The sequence below is a fragment of the Cotesia typhae genome, unplaced genomic scaffold (assembly GCF_013202065.1).
Source record: "Cotesia typhae breed Kobodo isofemale line unplaced genomic scaffold, CoteBio_Ctyphae contig_123, whole genome shotgun sequence".
Classification (NCBI taxonomy): Eukaryota; Metazoa; Arthropoda; class Insecta; order Hymenoptera; family Braconidae; genus Cotesia; species Cotesia typhae.
The window spans coordinates 3,580,662-3,597,883 of NW_027423715.1; the positions used below are offsets into that span (position 1 = coordinate 3,580,662).

General features: G+C 27.2%; 3 protein-coding genes across 3 annotated transcripts; 2 read left to right on the plus strand and 1 right to left on the minus strand.

Moving 5' to 3' along the window:
- The first annotated feature begins 3,785 nt into the window (after window positions 1–3,785).
- On the plus strand, window positions 3,786–6,555 carry LOC141536092 (uncharacterized). Its single transcript, XM_074256344.1, has 5 exons — window positions 3,786–3,848; window positions 4,255–4,707; window positions 5,107–5,806; window positions 6,112–6,357; window positions 6,419–6,555. The coding sequence occupies exons 1-5, from the start codon at window positions 3,786–3,788 to the stop codon at window positions 6,553–6,555; spliced, it is 1,599 nt and encodes a 532-aa protein (XP_074112445.1).
- An 8-nt stretch (window positions 6,556–6,563) lies between these two features.
- Window positions 6,564–17,191, minus strand: LOC141536099 (uncharacterized). Its single transcript, XM_074256355.1, has 16 exons — window positions 16,865–17,191; window positions 11,834–11,921; window positions 11,511–11,767; window positions 11,338–11,444; window positions 11,162–11,261; window positions 10,813–11,045; window positions 10,379–10,757; window positions 9,829–10,305; window positions 9,195–9,518; window positions 8,938–9,138; window positions 8,101–8,850; window positions 7,931–8,011; window positions 7,657–7,858; window positions 7,406–7,550; window positions 7,237–7,333; window positions 6,564–6,809 (listed from the first exon to the last, which is right to left on the minus strand). The coding sequence occupies exons 2-16, from the start codon at window positions 11,904–11,906 to the stop codon at window positions 6,747–6,749; spliced, it is 3,489 nt and encodes a 1,162-aa protein (XP_074112456.1). The 5' UTR covers window positions 11,907–11,921; window positions 16,865–17,191; the 3' UTR covers window positions 6,564–6,746.
- On the plus strand, window positions 12,522–16,208 carry Cpa (F-actin-capping protein subunit alpha). The gene is made up of 3 exons (XM_074254361.1): window positions 12,522–12,831; window positions 13,355–13,604; window positions 13,989–16,208. The coding sequence occupies exons 1-3, from the start codon at window positions 12,571–12,573 to the stop codon at window positions 14,405–14,407; spliced, it is 930 nt and encodes a 309-aa protein (XP_074110462.1). The 5' UTR covers window positions 12,522–12,570; the 3' UTR covers window positions 14,408–16,208.
- Window positions 17,192–17,222: the final 31 nt, after the last annotated feature.

The following is a 17,222-nucleotide window of genomic DNA, read 5'->3' on the forward strand; positions in this document are numbered from 1 at the left end:
AAAATTCAACAATTTATTATTTACCAAAAATAAATTCTAATAAATTTATAATTTATCAATTTTTAGTAAAATCTAAAAAAAAAAAAATTATTTCCTTTTATTTTGACAAAACGCCAACCCGACTCTGGATTTATTATAATTTAAACAAACATAAGCTCCTAAGTGGCCTCGTAATTTCTTCTGACTCACTCTTCAACTTTGTTGCAAACAATAAAATACAATGCAAGAAAATATTTTCGTAATTATTTACAATCTCTAAAATTCAAAGGTAAAATTTAATATTTCTTCACAAATAATTAAAAAAAAAAAAAAAAATAATTTTAATTTGTAAAAAAAAATTTATAAGAAAATATTTTTTTACCGAGTGATATTTTTTCTTCACAAATAATTCAGCTGTCAGCTAATTGACAGTGTATTCTTCTTCGCGCGGAGCAAAAAATGGATCTCAAGCAGGCAGTGATTGATGACTGAAAACTAATCAACGGGTTCTAGGCCTCGTTAGTCACTTGCAATGTTGATGTTAATATTAACGGGTACAATGAGTACAGCATAGTGAAAAATAAAAGCAATGAAGCGATTTCTTTCAGCCCGATACAACGCATCCGCGGATAAGAGCGATGGGTGGTAAATAACTTCTTGTATTGAGTCGCTAAGTGCCTGGCATTTTACCAAATAAGATACAGAGACTTTCGGCTCACTAACTTTTCTATTTGCTTTTATTTATACGGTCTCTGACATAATTTATTCACTATTCTCGGTTATTAATGCATTTGAATTGCTCTTTGTGTCATATTAAATATTAGTCACACCAGGGTTTACATATATGCGTACTTTAATTCAATTTTACGCTCAGATATATCAACCATTTGTAAATAATAATAAATCTGTCACGAGTTTTGCGGGTAAAAATAGCAAGAATTAAAGTTTAGATTTAGACAAATTTGAAAATTCTTCCAAACAATGATTCATTCATTTTTTTTTTTTTTTTAAGAATTTTTTTACAAGACATTTTAATTTTTAATTAAAATTAATTTAATTATTTTATAATAAATAAATTATCGCAAAAAAAAATAAGAAATTAAATTTTCAAATAAAATAAAAAAATTGTCAAACTTTTCATTGACATTTTGTAGAAATATAATTATTAATTAAATAAAAAATTAAAAGCTTACCCCACTAGATTCGGTAATATGCGTGGTATTCCTTCGCTGTACTGTAGTTCCTCCGCTAGTTAAAACTCGACTAATTTCCGATGAAAATTCTGCCATAAATAAATCAATTTATTTAAAATTAATAAACAAAATATTTTTTTCAATTAAAAATAAAGCAATTATGTGACTAAATAATTACCTTGCTTACGTTTACTAGAAATTGAATCTTTTAGTGCCATTGTTATGTCTACTACGTCATTATTCTGCAAAAAACTAAGTTATAACAATCGGTTAATTTTCTAATTAAAAATATAAGCTCTGAATTAAAAGCCAAAGCGCAAAAGATTAATTCTTGTTTCGCACCGGTGCTGCCATCTTTATTTAAACGCATTAATTTTCGCTTTTATTAAAAGCTTCAGAAAAGCTCGGTTTATTTTTCAGGCTTTACTTTAATGAGGCTTGATAATTTGTCGACTGTTTAATTTTCAAACGATTAATTTTATTTCTTGTAAAATAATTTATTTTATTGCAGTAAATTTTTTTTTAAACTATTTATTAATTTATAAAAAATTAAATTTCAATGTTTACTGTGAAAAATAATTATCAAATATCCCGATTAATGCAAAATATTAATTTTTATAAATTAAAATACACACGTATTTAATTTTTATTAATATTTTTCTTTTTCACGTTTATTTCGCGTTTATAATATATAGCGAGTAACAGCATCAGCTCTTTAGTTAAAAATACTATTTATTAGTTTACATTTAGAAAGGAAGATATATAGGATGTTATTATATCAAAGCAGACGATTATGTTGATTACTGGTTTTTTAATTAATTAACATCTTGTAGTACAAGATTTGTGCCAAGATTAAAATTACTTGATTTATTTTCTGACATTTAACATTAGATTGTTTTCAGGGTCGGCTAATATTTTTAAGTTTACTAATCTTACTCTTAATTTAATTTACAATTTTAGAAATTTATATAATAAAAATAAATTCTTTGAATAATTTTATAAATTTAAATTGATTAAAAATAAGCGCTTAAATTTTTTATAAATAAAAAAAAATGTATGTTGATTAAATTAAAAATATATCTGTTAATGATAAATCAGGAAGTAGGTTGCTCTGAATTCCTAACCAGTTTCATCAACATGTCAGCAGTGACATCACAGTAAACATAAAATTTTAGCAACAGATTTCAAAATAAAATTATTTACTTTTGGCTTTTAGAAAAAGAAGATGATATAAATATTAAATGTTTCTAAATAAAAATTCAATGAACCGCAAAGTAAATCCTGAATAAATAAAAAGGCGGAAAATTATATAAAGTATATATTTCTGAAGAAATTTAAGAAGAAATATATTTCTTTGAAAAAATAAATAAAATAGCGACTGAATTGATAAATATTTAAATAAATAGAGACCTCGTGTCTCGGATGAGATGAGGAGAGACTACGTGGTAGACGATCCACACGCTTTTCGAATGCCTCTTCAAATCCGTTCGACACTTGCACAACACTTGCACGTGAATAAAAATAGACACGTTTACGAGCTGGTTCTTTACGAGCTTTTGGTCACGGTAACAAAAAATCACCACACTGGATCTTATTCTCCAATCCACTTATCGATTAATCAATCGACTAATCAACAAATCCAGTCTACTGGTCTATTTATTAATCTATTAATCAATCGATCGAGAGTTATTTAAAGCACAAATTAAGCGAGATTAACACGGGAAAACTGTTGGACCGCGATGGCACTATCTTCAATAAGAGTTTTATAAAGATTGAGTGGTTAATTTGAGGAAGAACTAGACGAATAAATCGAGGTGGTTAGAAGCCAGCCGACGGCTATCTAGAGACTGCTGCTAATGCCAGATTGTAAGCGTCGCGACGCCCTCCGTACACCAACTGCTTTACTCTCTCTTTACTTGTTCTTCTTTTATTTAAATCTTCTTTGTCTATTCAATATTTCTATTATTATTAATATTTTTATTGTTTCTTCTTTAATTGCAATTAATTTTTTTTTTTTTATTACGTCAAACAATCTTTGCTTCCTTTAAAAATTAATTATCATTTTTTCTTTTATGAAAAAAAAAATATTTGACAAGCTTTTTATTGTAATTAAAATTAATTTACTAAATTTTTAATTATATTTAATATTTTTTAAACAAATAAATTATTGGAAAAAAAAATTGAAATGTAAAAATTTTTAAAAGTTCTTGAAAATAATTTTTTGGAACAAAATTTGTTTATTAAAAAAAATCTTCAAGAGTTTTCTAATTTTCTAATTTTAATGTAATTTTTATAAAAATTAATTTAGCAGATATTTTATAATTTTAAAAAATTTGTTTGTTTAAAAAAAAATTATCAAGTAATTGGTAATTTTAATGTCATGCAAAGAGAACTATAATTATAATGTAACAATGAATAGTAAGAAGAATACTATAACCCAAGACATTTAATTAATGAATTTAATTTACGGAAGACATTTTCATTAAAAAAATTAGCGAGCGCGTAAATTATATCGAAACAATTTATGGATGACGACAGATGCCTAAGGGCAACGAACTTTAGCAGGTTCTTTGCCAAGTCGAAGATTCGATGTGACAGACGAACAATCGCGACATGTGGATACCATTTACAATCTCTGTGAACGCGACTACTGGACATACAGCATTTATTGTTAAAGTAAAATCGGCATATTTGTCAGAAATAAATAAGAGTATTCATAGACCGCGTGTAGACACTATCGTTATAATTAAGGAAGAATATATTTAGTTGGAAGAAGTTTATATAAATTTAAAAACACCCCCGATTATTTTTATTAAAAAATTAAATAATAACAGAAGACTGTTGACTTCTGACGTTTTCAATGTCTAGTGTACGTCTTTTCAAATAGGTTACTATTTTTTGTAACGAATAATTCGGCCGAAAGATCCGGCCAAAAGACATATTTCTGTACCAGGCATTTTTTTAATAAATTTCCATGGCTAAAAATTTATTTATTTTATTTATTTCTTCAGAGGTAAGTGTCTTAATTAATTAATTAGATTTTATTTTATTTATCAAACTAACCTTTGATCTCTGAACTTAGCTTGCAATAAAACTAATAATATTTCTGCTGCTTATCATCGCTGTAAAATGCCAAGAGAAGGACATTTCTGAAGAAGAGTCCTTAGAAGCCCAGTTGGAGAACAACAAGCTTCTTCTTTGGAAGATACGAGACAAATTAAACAGCTTTCATAATGACCGGCACAAATTCAAGCGATCGGCCGGGAAAAATCTGAGAAATCGGCTCGCTAGAGGAACTTTCTTGAGAATGGACCCAAATCGCCGGACGTTTTCTTCCCAAGTGTTGGCGAAGAAGATGGCCGAGGAGTCTCTGAGGTCCCCGAAGATGCAGGAGACCTTGAAGCGGCTGACCGAGGTCAGGTCTGCTGAAGGACACCGTAAGGTCAAGAAAAGCGTTCCGGCGCACAAAAATTTGAAGAAGAAATCTCACAAGTCTCTTGTGAAGAAGAAAAAAGCCAGACACTCTCACCTAAAGGCAATTAATTTATTTAGGACATAATTTTAATACAGTAAAAAATTTTGCACTTGACAATTTTTTAATTTTCTTGACAAAAAAAAAAAATTTGTTCTAAAAAATTATTTTTAAGAAATTGCATTTTTTATTTTATTAAATGTCTACAAGTTCATTTTTTTAATAATTTTTTTTTTTTTTTCCATAATTTATTTATTAATAAATTAAAGCAATTAATTTATTTGGATTTTCCAAACTTTTTAACACTTTTTTGTGTTGATTTAAAAGAATAAATGTTAAATTTACAAAAAAGTGTTAAATATTTAATACAAAAATTTTTAACACTCTTTTTTGACGCAAAGACGCAAAATTTTTTACTGCGTAGGATTTTTGCAGAACTTATTTTTGTTTAAAAAAATTTAGAAGCTGAAGAAGCCAGGCCACAAGCGCTCAAAAGGGAGCTCCAACTCCAAGCACTCTGGATCAATCGTAAGCAAAGTCAAGGCTAGGAGAGACGATAAATTAAAATTACCTGATAAGAGTGTAAAATCTTCTAGGGGCCTGCTCAAGCTGGACGTAAAGCGCAGCGACGTGGACTGCACCGCGGATAGGACCAGGATCTTCAATCCCTCGCTGGTTGCTGAGCAATCAAACGCGCTTTCGAGACACACCAGGCACACTTTCCCACTTTTAGAAAAATTATACAACAGCCAGTTCAACGATTTACTCCGCCGAAATTTTGCAGCGACGACCGATAATTATCTGGGTCCTTATTTGGGCTCAAGAGACAAAATTTACTACGGGGCTGAACAGAAAATCAACAAGGATCCTATTGAGCTCAATTCGGTCGATTTGTTTGAGAATAATTACAAGAATGAGCTTTTGAAAAATTGGAACGACTTTCCTTTTCTTCTTGGGAAGAAATCCGTGCCGGAAAATATTTTTAATTCAACTGATAAAAGTGTCGAGAAGGAAAGTAAACACGTTAAAGCTAAAGTTGAGAAAGTTAACAATGGAGACCCGACTTGTGAGACTAAAGAGGTTGCCAGGGAAATTTTGAATAGGATTATTGAAGAATTAGAGGAGCTCAAAAATGATCGCAATAAAAGTTTTTATGGAGAAGGTTTTATTAATTTTCTTTTTTATTATAACAAAATAATTATTGTAAAATATTTTACAACTACAAATTTACAAAAATTAAAAATTAAATTTAATTTAATATTGAAGAATAATTAATCTTGATATTTTTTTTTTTTTTTTTTTTTTAATGAAGTAAGTCTTGAAAATGATTTAAAAAAAAATGCATTTATAATTTTTAAAACTTTCTACAGACTGAAATTTTTGTAAAAAAATTTTTCTTGCTAAATTTAATTGTTAAAAAAAATTCTAAAAATAATTAAATGTCTTTTAATTTTATAAAAATTTCAGGCTCACCTTGTAACGTGTCGGGAAACTGGATCTCGGTGCAAGCAGGAGTCCAGCTGGAAATAACAACAGTAAATCACCACAAGCTGAACGTTAAAATAAAAAAGCAGAAGCTTATCAAGACAATTAACCACCGAGGGTTCTTAAATGAGACTTGGAATGTCACTGGGCAGAGCTTTTATGGGTTTGACGCTCCGTTCTCGCTGACTGCTATCAATTGCCACACTAAGTCTTTGGCTTCTTTTATCGGTAATTAATCCGGTAATTTATTTTTATCGCTTGTTTTTAATAATTTTATTTTTTTCGTCAGGAACTTGCAAAACTTGCAACGGCAACGACATGATTCAAGGGATTTGGACAACAATTCACGAACCGCATGACTGTCGGTACTTCTCGATAGCAATTAATAGTTACAATGACATTTTTCGGCGAATTAAAAAAAATTGATAACAAAATTACATTTTTACTGACATTTATATTTTTACATTTAAGCCTTACGTAAATAATGTACAAATGCAGTTAATAATTAACTACATATTTAGAAAATATATTTACAAAAAATATATATTTTTAGAGTTGAAGAATTTTTTTTTTAAAGAGTTACAAAAAGCCACAATATATTTTTTATTTATAGATTTTTATGGAAAATTTGTCAATTTTATGAAACGCTCGCGAAATGTGTCTATACCTCGACAGGTAATCTGTAATTAATAAATATAATAATTATTCTATAATTAATTTTTAAATTTAGATGAAACTAAAATTAGCCGACAACAAAAAATTTTTATTAATTAAATTATCAATAAAAAAATATTAAAAAAAAATTGCGCATATAGTTTTTCAAATTTTTTACATGTGCAATTTTTTAGTAATAGTTTTATTAATAAAAAAAAAATCTAAAAAATTTTAGAAGTCGGCTAACTTAATTTTCATAAATTTAGACATCTGATAATTTTTTTTGGCAAAAAAAAAATTCTATCTGAAGAAACTTTAAAAAATTATAAATTCAATTAGAACTAAAAAGTGTTCTTTAAAAATTGCACTTATAGTTTTTTACAAATAAAATTTTTTTTAATGAAAAAAAAATTTTTAAAAGTCGGCTAAATAAATTTTTATTGTAAATTTTACCTTGAGAACTCCTATAGCGTTCGTTTCTTCTAAATTAGTTACCGTCAAAAAAATATTATGGCTGCCTGTTTGATTCTTCAAGTCAAAGTACGCGCAGCTAAATTTCAATTTTTATTTAGTTTTATTACAACAGAAAAAAACAAAAAAAAAATTAATTATTATAAATTACCCGACTTCAACGCATTCCTTCTCATGTTCGCCTTCCAAAGGCTCGCTAACGATCTTAAATTGAATTTTCGGGTCCTCAGCTCCGGTCAACATTGCCCGTAATTTATTCCACTGCTGAGGATTTTCCTTCTCATCAAGTTTAAACTCTACAATAATTATTCTTTGATGAAGAATATGTTAAAAATTATTTCCTTAATTTAAGAAGAATTAACAGTAAAATAATTAAAAAAAGTAAATAAATAATAATATTACTTTTCTTATAATTAAAATACATTTCTTCATGATACGTTCGAGGTTTAGGTACTGATTTAGTTTCTAATTCAGATCCGCGATATCCTAAAAATGAAAATTCGATGTATAATTGACGAATGTCCGGGTTTTTTAATAGCGGACAATTTTTATATAATTTTAATCGAGTTATTTTTATTATTATTACATTATCGTCTTCGCTTATCTGAAAATTGTCAAAAATAATTTTCTTGCTTATCGTCGAGATAAATATTGTAATTATTTAAAAAAAGTTTACTTGATTAGATAAATTTCTGAAACTTTCATCAGAATAATTTTTTATAGCGACTTCTGTTTCATTGTAATCTCTATCATCAGTCTGAAAAAATATATTTTCATAAAAAATTTTCTTAAATAAAATAAAAATAGTAATAAAAAAAAAAAAAAAAAAAAAAATTACCATTTTTGAAAAATTATTAACACTAGTGTAAGATTTTTTTCTTCTTTAACCGATAAATCATTAAAACTAGCTTGCGAGGAAATAATTTTCGACTCATTTAAATTTTCTTCATATTTGGTCGATTCATATTTCGGCAATTCAAAAAACGATGACTTTGATTGAGAAATATTATGCGGCGATTGTTTAACCGATGGTGTTTTAGAAGAATTTTTAGAAGACTTTAAAGTCATCTCGTTATTTTTATAAAAATTCTGCTCTTGTGGAACCGGAGGCAATTTTTTAGGACTAATATTCTTGTTTATTGAAACAGAACTGTTTGCGTCGAAAGTATTTTTATCCAAAGATTTTTTTTTACGATACTTTTTAACTTTATCGACGTCGCAGCTCAGCCTGATCCACAGAGACAGTTTTCCGAAATTCTCGCAGTGATAACAGGGAGGACAATCCATGCTGACAAAATAATTGAGCTTCTTCTGGGGGTGGTCTAAAATATTTTTTACATTCATCTTCCCTTGGGCTATCACGTAAGGCTGCACGTTGCGGTAGAAAGAGTACAGTTGGAAGTAAATGTAGTCGTTTAGAAGACAATTAAAAAATTTTGTCAAGTTTGACACTCGGTACACGTATGAAGAGTTGAAGTTTAATTGAGGGTACTTGATTGTGGACGTGGAAATTGATTCTTCGTGGCAGAAATCGCAGCTCAAAAATAACGACGGCTGAGACGCGCTGTTGTACTTCATAAAAAAATTATTCACCGCCTGACAAATTAAAATGTTTATTTTTATTAATATTTTCTTTTTAAAAATAATAAAAAAAAAAAAAAAAAAAAAAAAATTAATACTAACAAATATTGAAGGAAGAAAAGACAAAATTCGAATTTCAACTAATCCTTCTTGATCACTGATAGAAATAGGAGAAAATTCCGTATCATTTTTATCTTGAAAATTGCAATTACTTAAATTAATACACCTATCACACATCCTTAGCTCAGAATTAACCTTCGTCTGCGAAATAGCTTTTTTACTCTTAGCTGGGCAAAGTTGAATCTAAAAAAAAAAATATCTCCATTAAATAATCAGTATCAAAAGTCGATTCTATTTACATTTTTGGTCCACTGTTCGTCCGAAGAATTCGAAGACAAACATTTGCAGTACTCAATAGTATTTTGCTGATTGGAGTAAGTACTTGGCTTCTCAATCAGATTATTAAAATACTTTAGGAAGCTCTGCTGTATTTTTCGGTGATCAATCTTCGACTTTTCACTGCAGTTAACTTTCCAATAATCTCTCACTAAGTCACAAATTGTCTCGATGAACTTATCATTAGAATCTCGGGGGTAATCAGGCTCCTGGGGCGATACAAAAAATCTTGAGCTGTAACACAATTCTAATTTGTCGTAGGATTGAATAACTTGGATAAATAAATACTCCAAATTTTATTTTCATAAACTTAATTAATATTAATTATTATTTTAAGTCTTACAATAAAAAGTTACACATAAAAATATCTTAAATATTTTTACTACGAAAAATTCTAATAAATAGTGACTATTTATAAATTAATAAAAAAATTTAATACTAAATTCGAACACAATTACGTGTATAGTTATTACCATAATTATTGCTAGAGACAAGACTATCTCCGCATACCACCGGCTAATTGTTTCATGTATGACAAATAATATTTATCTATCTGTATAAAATAATCTAACATATTAACTACTAATAATTAACTTAGTAATCATTATCGCCGAATAATAAAGTTTCAAGAGCAATTACTTGCCTCTGTCGATTACTCGTCTCGCCGAAGTGATTGGGGCTTAGTCCTTCTAGCAATCTTATTTTGGCCACATTTTGCGCATCTAGCGGGGTGTTTATTTGAGCATCGTCAAGTAACTTAAGCATCGCTTCTGGCGACAAATTACCTGGCTTATCACTTTTATTTCCACAAAAATCTTCTAAATTTTTACTACTATCATTATTTTCAAATCTAACATTATCACGCTCTGGGAATACATCTGTTTGGCTACCACACTCGACGTAGGTATTTTTAATTGGCAATTCATTTTCATTTCTGCTTTTATTTACATCATTATCATCAACATTCTTACTCTTAATTTTTTTGCTATTGCATTCTTGGTAGTAATTAGACTTTTTAGGCGATTGGCTCTCGTAGTTTGCTTTGTCTGCCTTCTCTTTTTGACTCTTCGGTGACTGCAATATTCAGAAAAATAATTATAATTATTTCAAGCCAAAATTAATAGATAAAAATGTAAATATTAAGAACCTTTAATTGTATAGACATTAAATCATTATTGCGCTGCAATTCCTGTAGCTTTTCAATCAACTGAGCATTGGCAGCCTGGATCGCCTTAACATTAGCCTGTTCTTGATTGGAAGCACACTTGAGATTGTGGTTATCCGTCATCATATCCCCCATCTGCTTCTTCAGCTCAATATTCTCCATTTCAACTTGACTATATTTAGTACTGATCCCAATTAACTCGCTGTTGTGCTGCTGTAAAATTTTTATCTCGCTGGTCAAGTCGCGAACTTGCTCGTCTTTTTCCCGCAAGGCTGCCTGGTAACTTTGGGAACGCGCTATCTGCTCTTCTAACTCACCCATCAATTTCTTCTCCACAGGCTTCGCAGTTGGACTGCAACTCCTGCAATGTAATTAGCTGTAAATATCGTAAACAATAATTAACGGAGAATAATTACTTTTTAGCTTCACACAGGCAGCTCTTGAGATTTTCCATTTCTTCGAGCAATGACTTATTTTTGGATTCAAACTCTGTTAATTTTTCCTGCTGAAGTTTCATTTGGCGCCACACTCTAATGTACTCTACATTCTCTGTTATTTTTTCTTTTTGGTTTTCATTTTTGGCAATTGATAATTTATTTTCTAATTCTTTGATTCGATTAATCAAAGTTTTTTTTTGTCCTTCTAATTCCTGTTGAAAATTATTATTATTATTATTATTATTATTATTATTATTATTATTATTATTATTATTATTATTATTATTATTATTATTATTATTATTATTATTATTATTATTATTCTTACTTCAATCCTTTCATTTAAGTTGTCGGTATTTTCTTCTCCATCTTCAATAAAATTTGGACATTGAACTAATTTAATTCGTCCACCCTCAGATCGAAAAGTTCTAATAATAACCATCAAAAAATTTAATTATAACTATCCAATTTATTTACCAATAAAAAGAAAAATGAAAAACTTACGTGGTGCCTGAAGAATTACAATTAGGAAGCCTTCTCATTTGAGAAGACGATCTTAAGATCCCATGACTCAATAATTGAGTTCTGTAGACATGAATTTTTTCTTTAAGCTAAAACAAAAGTATGAAAACATAAAATATTCGAGAAAAATTTGATATAAATTTGCAAATAATTACTTTATTAACTTCGAGCATCAAACTCGCAATACGGTCTTTGTCATTGTTAATATTAAGCGTCGAAGAAGAGAAAGGTCTTGAGGGCGATGCAGATATTCGCATCAACTTGGTGGTGAGACGCTTAATTTTGTCCTCGTTTATGTTACATAGTTTCTTGAGTTTCTGATACTCTTCAACCAATCGAAGATACTTGTCTTCCAACACATCGCGGTTCAACTTGCTTATCGTTAACCGCTCTCGGGGGTCTATTTGCAGTACTGCAAAAAAATAAATTAAATATAGTGTTGGTTAATTATAAAAAGTGGAGTTTTAAACTTACGAACCATTCACACTCTGATAACTTTCTACGTAGGAATGCTCTCGAGGCAAATAATCTCTATTGGGATCATCCGCCATGATTATTTTTGTTATCTTGAAATCATGAAATATAAATAATAAAAGAATTAAATATTAAGTATAAATTGTTAAAATTTTTATAATTAAAGATAAAATTAGCAGACATCTGACAATTTTTTTTATTAATAAAATTTAAAAATAAACAATAAAAATTTGACATGAAAATTTGAAAAACAATTTTTTAAAAATATATTTTTGTAAGGTATAATTTTAAAAAATTAATTATAAAAAATTGAATGACATTAAAATTAGATGAAAATAAAATCTGACATGTAAAAAATTTTTTAAATTTTAAGTGCAATTTTTAAAAAATAAAAAATGTAATTTTTTAAAAATCATTTTTTGGAAGAAATTTTTTTATTAAATAAAATTAAAAAATTATCAAGTGATAGTTAACTTGAATGTCACAAAATTGGTGATGACAGTTTAGTTGCGCGCGCAATATTCAGAAATTTCAATAAAATTTGAATTGAGACACCCTGTATACCAAAATAGGAAACAGTGTCGGTGGCTCGCCGAGGAACTGCGGGTCCACGAACAACTACCGCTACCTTGCGCGGTTGTCTCAACTTTCTCGCTTTTGACACATCACTCTCCGAGCGTGTTTGTCGAGACTTTTACACACACACAACAGACGCACACACAATCTAGCGTACGAACCCGTATGCTCTTTGAGTCTCCACCAATACACGACAGACGATATACATGTAGTACAGTGAGTAAGATGGCGGATGATGAGTTTGTCGCGATTTCAGATCAAGAAAAAGTTAGAATAGTATCCGATTTTATTTTGCATTCACCTCCAGGTGAATTTAACGAGGTTTTTAACGACGTCAGAGTTTTACTCAATAATGACAATTTGTTAAAAGAGGGTGCGTCGGGGGCATTTGCTCAATACAATAAGGACCAGCTTACGCCTGTTAAGGTACATATCAAATCACTATTTTTTAACATTATCTCTATTTATTTTCACTTTAATTTTACTCACCTTAATTTTATTTATTTTTTCACTTTCATCTAAATTATTTTTTTAATTTTTTTTTTAATCAGCTGATACATTTTTTGCTAGTTATTAATTTTTGCAAGTGGCAATGACGTTGAGACTGTAATTGGAGCAGAAAAATACATATATGGTTATGATTATTATCTCTCAAGATTAAAAATTGTTATTTTTTATTAATTTATTTATCCAGATAATTTTTTATTTATTCGTTAGTTTGTTAATTAATAAATATTGGTGATTACTCATCATCGGTAATGAGTCATGCAATTGCACGGCTTGATAACCTATTTTTAATTATTATTTTAGTTTTAGTTAATTAACAAGTGAATCGCTGGATGTTTAGTTTTAATAAATGTGTGACTAATTAAGTTAGCCTTGGAATAATAGAGTGGTGGAGGAAAATTATTTTTTAAGACTGATTTAATATGAGCTATTGTATTTTTAGATCGAGGGAAGTGATTACCCGGCACTTATCACCGAGTACAATGATCTGGGGAACCAGAGGTTTTATGACGGACGCAGTAAGCTCAGTTTTAAGTATGACCACCTACGAAAAGAAGCTACTGATTATGAACAGTATGAACCGGACGTCAACGCCGAGCCCTGGAGATCTGTGCTACAGGAAGAAATTATGAATTATACGCAAAGTCATTATAGACATGGAGTTTGTTCGGTGTTTGGTAAAAGTCAAGGAGGTAAATATATTTATTTTTAAAAATATTCTCATTTTTATTCAAGATTATTTTTCTTTTATTATTTAATTAATTTTTTTATTTAATGCAAAATCTTATTAAATTTTATTCAAAAATTTAATTAAAATTTTTCTAATTAAAACTATTTAAAAAATGTTTAATTAAAATTAAAAAAATAAAATTTTCAATAAAAATTTAAAAAAAAATTTTTTAATTAAAATTATAAAATAAAAATTTTTAATTCAATGCAAAATTTTTTTAAATATTCAAAAATCAAATTAAAATTATTAAATAAATTTTTTTAAATAAAATTAATGAGAATACTTAACATTAATATAAATTTATAAATGAAATAAATTAGAGTAATAATAAAAATAATAATTATAGGTAATATAACGTTGACTGCATGCATAGAGGACCACCAGTTTCAACCGAAAAATTTTTGGAACGGGCGTTGGCGTTCAGTTTGGAGTATTAATTTTAGTACAAGTTCCGGTAACGCCGAATTACGTGGTAGTCTAAAAGTGCAAGTTCACTATTACGAAGACGGTAACGTACAATTAGTGAGCAGTAAAGAGGTTAAAGAAAGTCTCCCGATATCAAACGAGAAACAAACGGCCAAGGAATTGATTCGTTTGGTAGAGGAGTCGGAAAACGATTACCAAACGGCGATATCTGAAAATTATCAGACAATGTCCGACACAACATTCAAGGCTTTGCGGAGGCAACTGCCTGTTATGCGAACTAAAATTGACTGGAATAAAATTGTCTCGTACAGTATTGGCAAAGAGCTTAAGAGTCAATAGAAAATAGATTTTTTTATATAATTCATAAGAGAATTAATTATTAAAACAAAATAATAAATAAAATAATTATTAATTAATAGATAATAATAATTATATGATAATTAATATTAATATTAAAGTAATTGAATTGGTTAATAATAATATGAGCATTTCGCAGCTGAGTCTGGAGGTGTGATGTGCGTGGAAGCTGATGTAATACCGTTGGTAATATTATTAATTATTATAAATAATTAATAAAACAAATGCATTTAATTATTAATATTATCATTTTTTATTTATTTTTTTTTTTTTAATACCATTTTTTTAATTAATTAATTAATTATTATTATTATTATTATTATTATTATTATTATTATTATTAATATAAATGAGCAATTATTGTCGGACCGATTAACAATAATGCTTGGTTAATTATTAATTATAAATAAATTTAATAGATAAACAAAATGCAATTGTAATAAAATAAAGTTATTTAAAATTGCACAATTATTTGTGACTGTCATTTAGCTAGCACAATTCAATTTTTAATATTTTTTATTGTAAATTAAATAAAAATAAAAATTTTAATAAAAAATAAAATCAATCTACTGAAGATAAATTTATAAATTTTTCAATTTTTATAATAAAAAATTTATCGAATTTTTACTATTTTTACAAAATTTAATGATGTACGGAACATTTAATAATAAATTGTAATTTAGTATTTATAATAATATTTAAAAAATGATAAATATATGAATGAATCAATTTACATAATGATTCAAATGAATTTTTTTTTTTTTATTTTTTAAGTAAATGTCTTTTAATTATAATTAAAAAAATGTTTTGTGCCAAGCGAAAATTGACTATGATAAAAAATTAAGTCATTTGGTTTGGTGCTAACGCTTACCGTCACATTGCACAGCCAGACAAACGAAAATACAATTATAAATAAAGTTAAGTTTAATGAATAAGTGACTGAATTAAAGAGGTAAAGTGAATGGAAATGAATAATGAGTAAACTAACAAACAAACGGAAGAAAGGTACATAATTATGCATTGTACATTTTAGATTGTAGCCTATAGCCTGCTGGAGCCTTATTAATATCTGTTCACATTTATTGCGTAAGAGTAATTGTGTAAATACAAATATGTTATTCGTGGATGAATTTTTCGATAATTGTATGAATGCAGACTCCCTGGCATTCAAAATACTTTTTTATTCGTTAAAAATATGTGAGTGGGTGCGTTTTAAGTTTATTTGATATTTACATCGTAATTTTTATTTTTCTTTGCATTTATTTTTTTATCAAATATTTATAATTTTTGGTAATTACTATAAAATTGAACTCTACGCATTTTTTTTTTAATTATTCAATTAAAAAAAATTTTTTTTTCAATTATTTCATTGAAAAAAAAAATTTTTTAATTTTAAAAAAAATAGCGAGTTTAATTTTATAATAATTCCTGATAATTTAGTCAATTAAAATTTTTATTTTAAAAAACTAGTGGAAGGTAAATGTAAATAAATAAATAAATAAAAATAATATACTTATATTTTTGTTTCAATATCAAATACTATAGAAATATTATAGAAATACTATACAAATACTATAGAAAAATTAAATTACGTATAAATATCAAACGAAGTTTAAAGAGTTTTTCGAGTGTTATCAAATATAAAACTCAACAAATAGTTGCCTACAATTAAAAGCATAGATAAAAAAAAAAAATAAAAAAAAAAAAACAAAGTTTAATAAATGTATCTTAATAATTATATCACGCATGTCCTCATGTAAAAAAGTAAACAAAAATAAAGTAATTATAATTAAATAAACTAAAATACCTATCAATTCTGTATTATCGAATGTTATTAAATTTATTGAGCGAATAAAAGTTCACTACTGGCTCTGTACTTATCACCACTGCATTATATTTACTTTAGTTAATAATAATACTATTAAATCTAAGGGTTTTTTAAATTTGTGTATTATAATTATTAAATATTTCGTTGTAATCTATCAGGATTGTTTTTTTTTTTTTTTTTTTTTTTAAATAAACTTGTTTAAAAAGAACTGCAGACACCTGTCAAAATTTGAACCCAGATACATGGTCTAAATTTATGACACTGAAGTTGACAGATATTAAAAATTTTTTTACAATTTTATAGCAATTAAATTATTTCAAAAAAAATTAAATTAAAAAGTTTCAAATGTGAAAATTAATAAAAATTACAAGTGAAAATTTTCAGAAACATTTTTTTGTTGTAATTAATTGATTAAAAAAATTTATTAAATTAACAGCTGACCGCTAACTTCAGTGTTATCAAAATTTTCACATTTTATTGAATCAGCTGATCAAATAAAATAGAAAAAAATCTTTTATTTTTTAATAAATATTTCTTTTAATTTTTAAATAAAAACAACATAATTTTACTCCAAAAAAAAAAACATAAATAAATTATGAAAATTTACTCACCTGTCGTAGGTTCAATCATTGGTGATTAAATGCGAGTCCAAGACTCCAAAATATCTGAATTTCATATTAATAAATATATTTATTTATAATAATTGTATTAATAAAATTAAAATATATTTAATAGTGTTGTTTTTATAGTACTGACATATTTGTTTATGTTTTCGGATGGTTGCTAGACAAAAAGCGACCGCAGCGCCACTGATAATGCTGAAGTTAGCCGTCAGCTTTCAATTTTAAAAATTTTAATAACAAATCAATTACAATAAAAAAATGCTTCTAAAAATTTTCATTTGTAATTATTTTTATTATTTTTACATGTGAAACTTTTTAATTTAATTTTTTTTTAATAATTTAATTG

Excerpts from the sequence above, each read along its gene's own strand:
- Cpa (XM_074254361.1), top strand. The coding sequence starts at position 12,571 with ATGCTCTTTGAGTCTCCACCAATACACGACAGACGATATACATGTAGT. Across the intron at positions 12,832-13,354 it reads ACCAGCTTACGCCTGTTAAG|ATCGAGGGAAGTGATTACCC; the intron begins GTACATATCAAA and ends TTGTATTTTTAG. Across the intron at positions 13,605-13,988 it reads GTTTGGTAAAAGTCAAGGAG|GTAATATAACGTTGACTGCA; the intron begins GTAAATATATTT and ends TAATAATTATAG.
- LOC141536099 (XM_074256355.1), bottom strand. The coding sequence starts at position 11,906 with ATGGCGGATGATCCCAATAGAGATTATTTGCCTCGAGAGCATTCCTAC. Across the intron at positions 11,046-11,161 it reads ACTTAAATGAAAGGATTGAA|GAATTAGAAGGACAAAAAAA; the intron begins GTAAGAATAATA and ends AATTTTCAACAG. Across the intron at positions 6,810-7,236 it reads ACGCTATAGGAGTTCTCAAG|ATTACCTGTCGAGGTATAGA; the intron begins GTAAAATTTACA and ends TATTAATTACAG.
- LOC141536092 (XM_074256344.1), top strand. The coding sequence starts at position 3,786 with ATGTGGATACCATTTACAATCTCTGTGAACGCGACTACTGGACATACA. Across the intron at positions 4,708-5,106 it reads CCAGACACTCTCACCTAAAG|AAGCTGAAGAAGCCAGGCCA; the intron begins GCAATTAATTTA and ends AAAAAAATTTAG. Across the intron at positions 6,358-6,418 it reads GTCTTTGGCTTCTTTTATCG|GAACTTGCAAAACTTGCAAC; the intron begins GTAATTAATCCG and ends TTTTTTCGTCAG.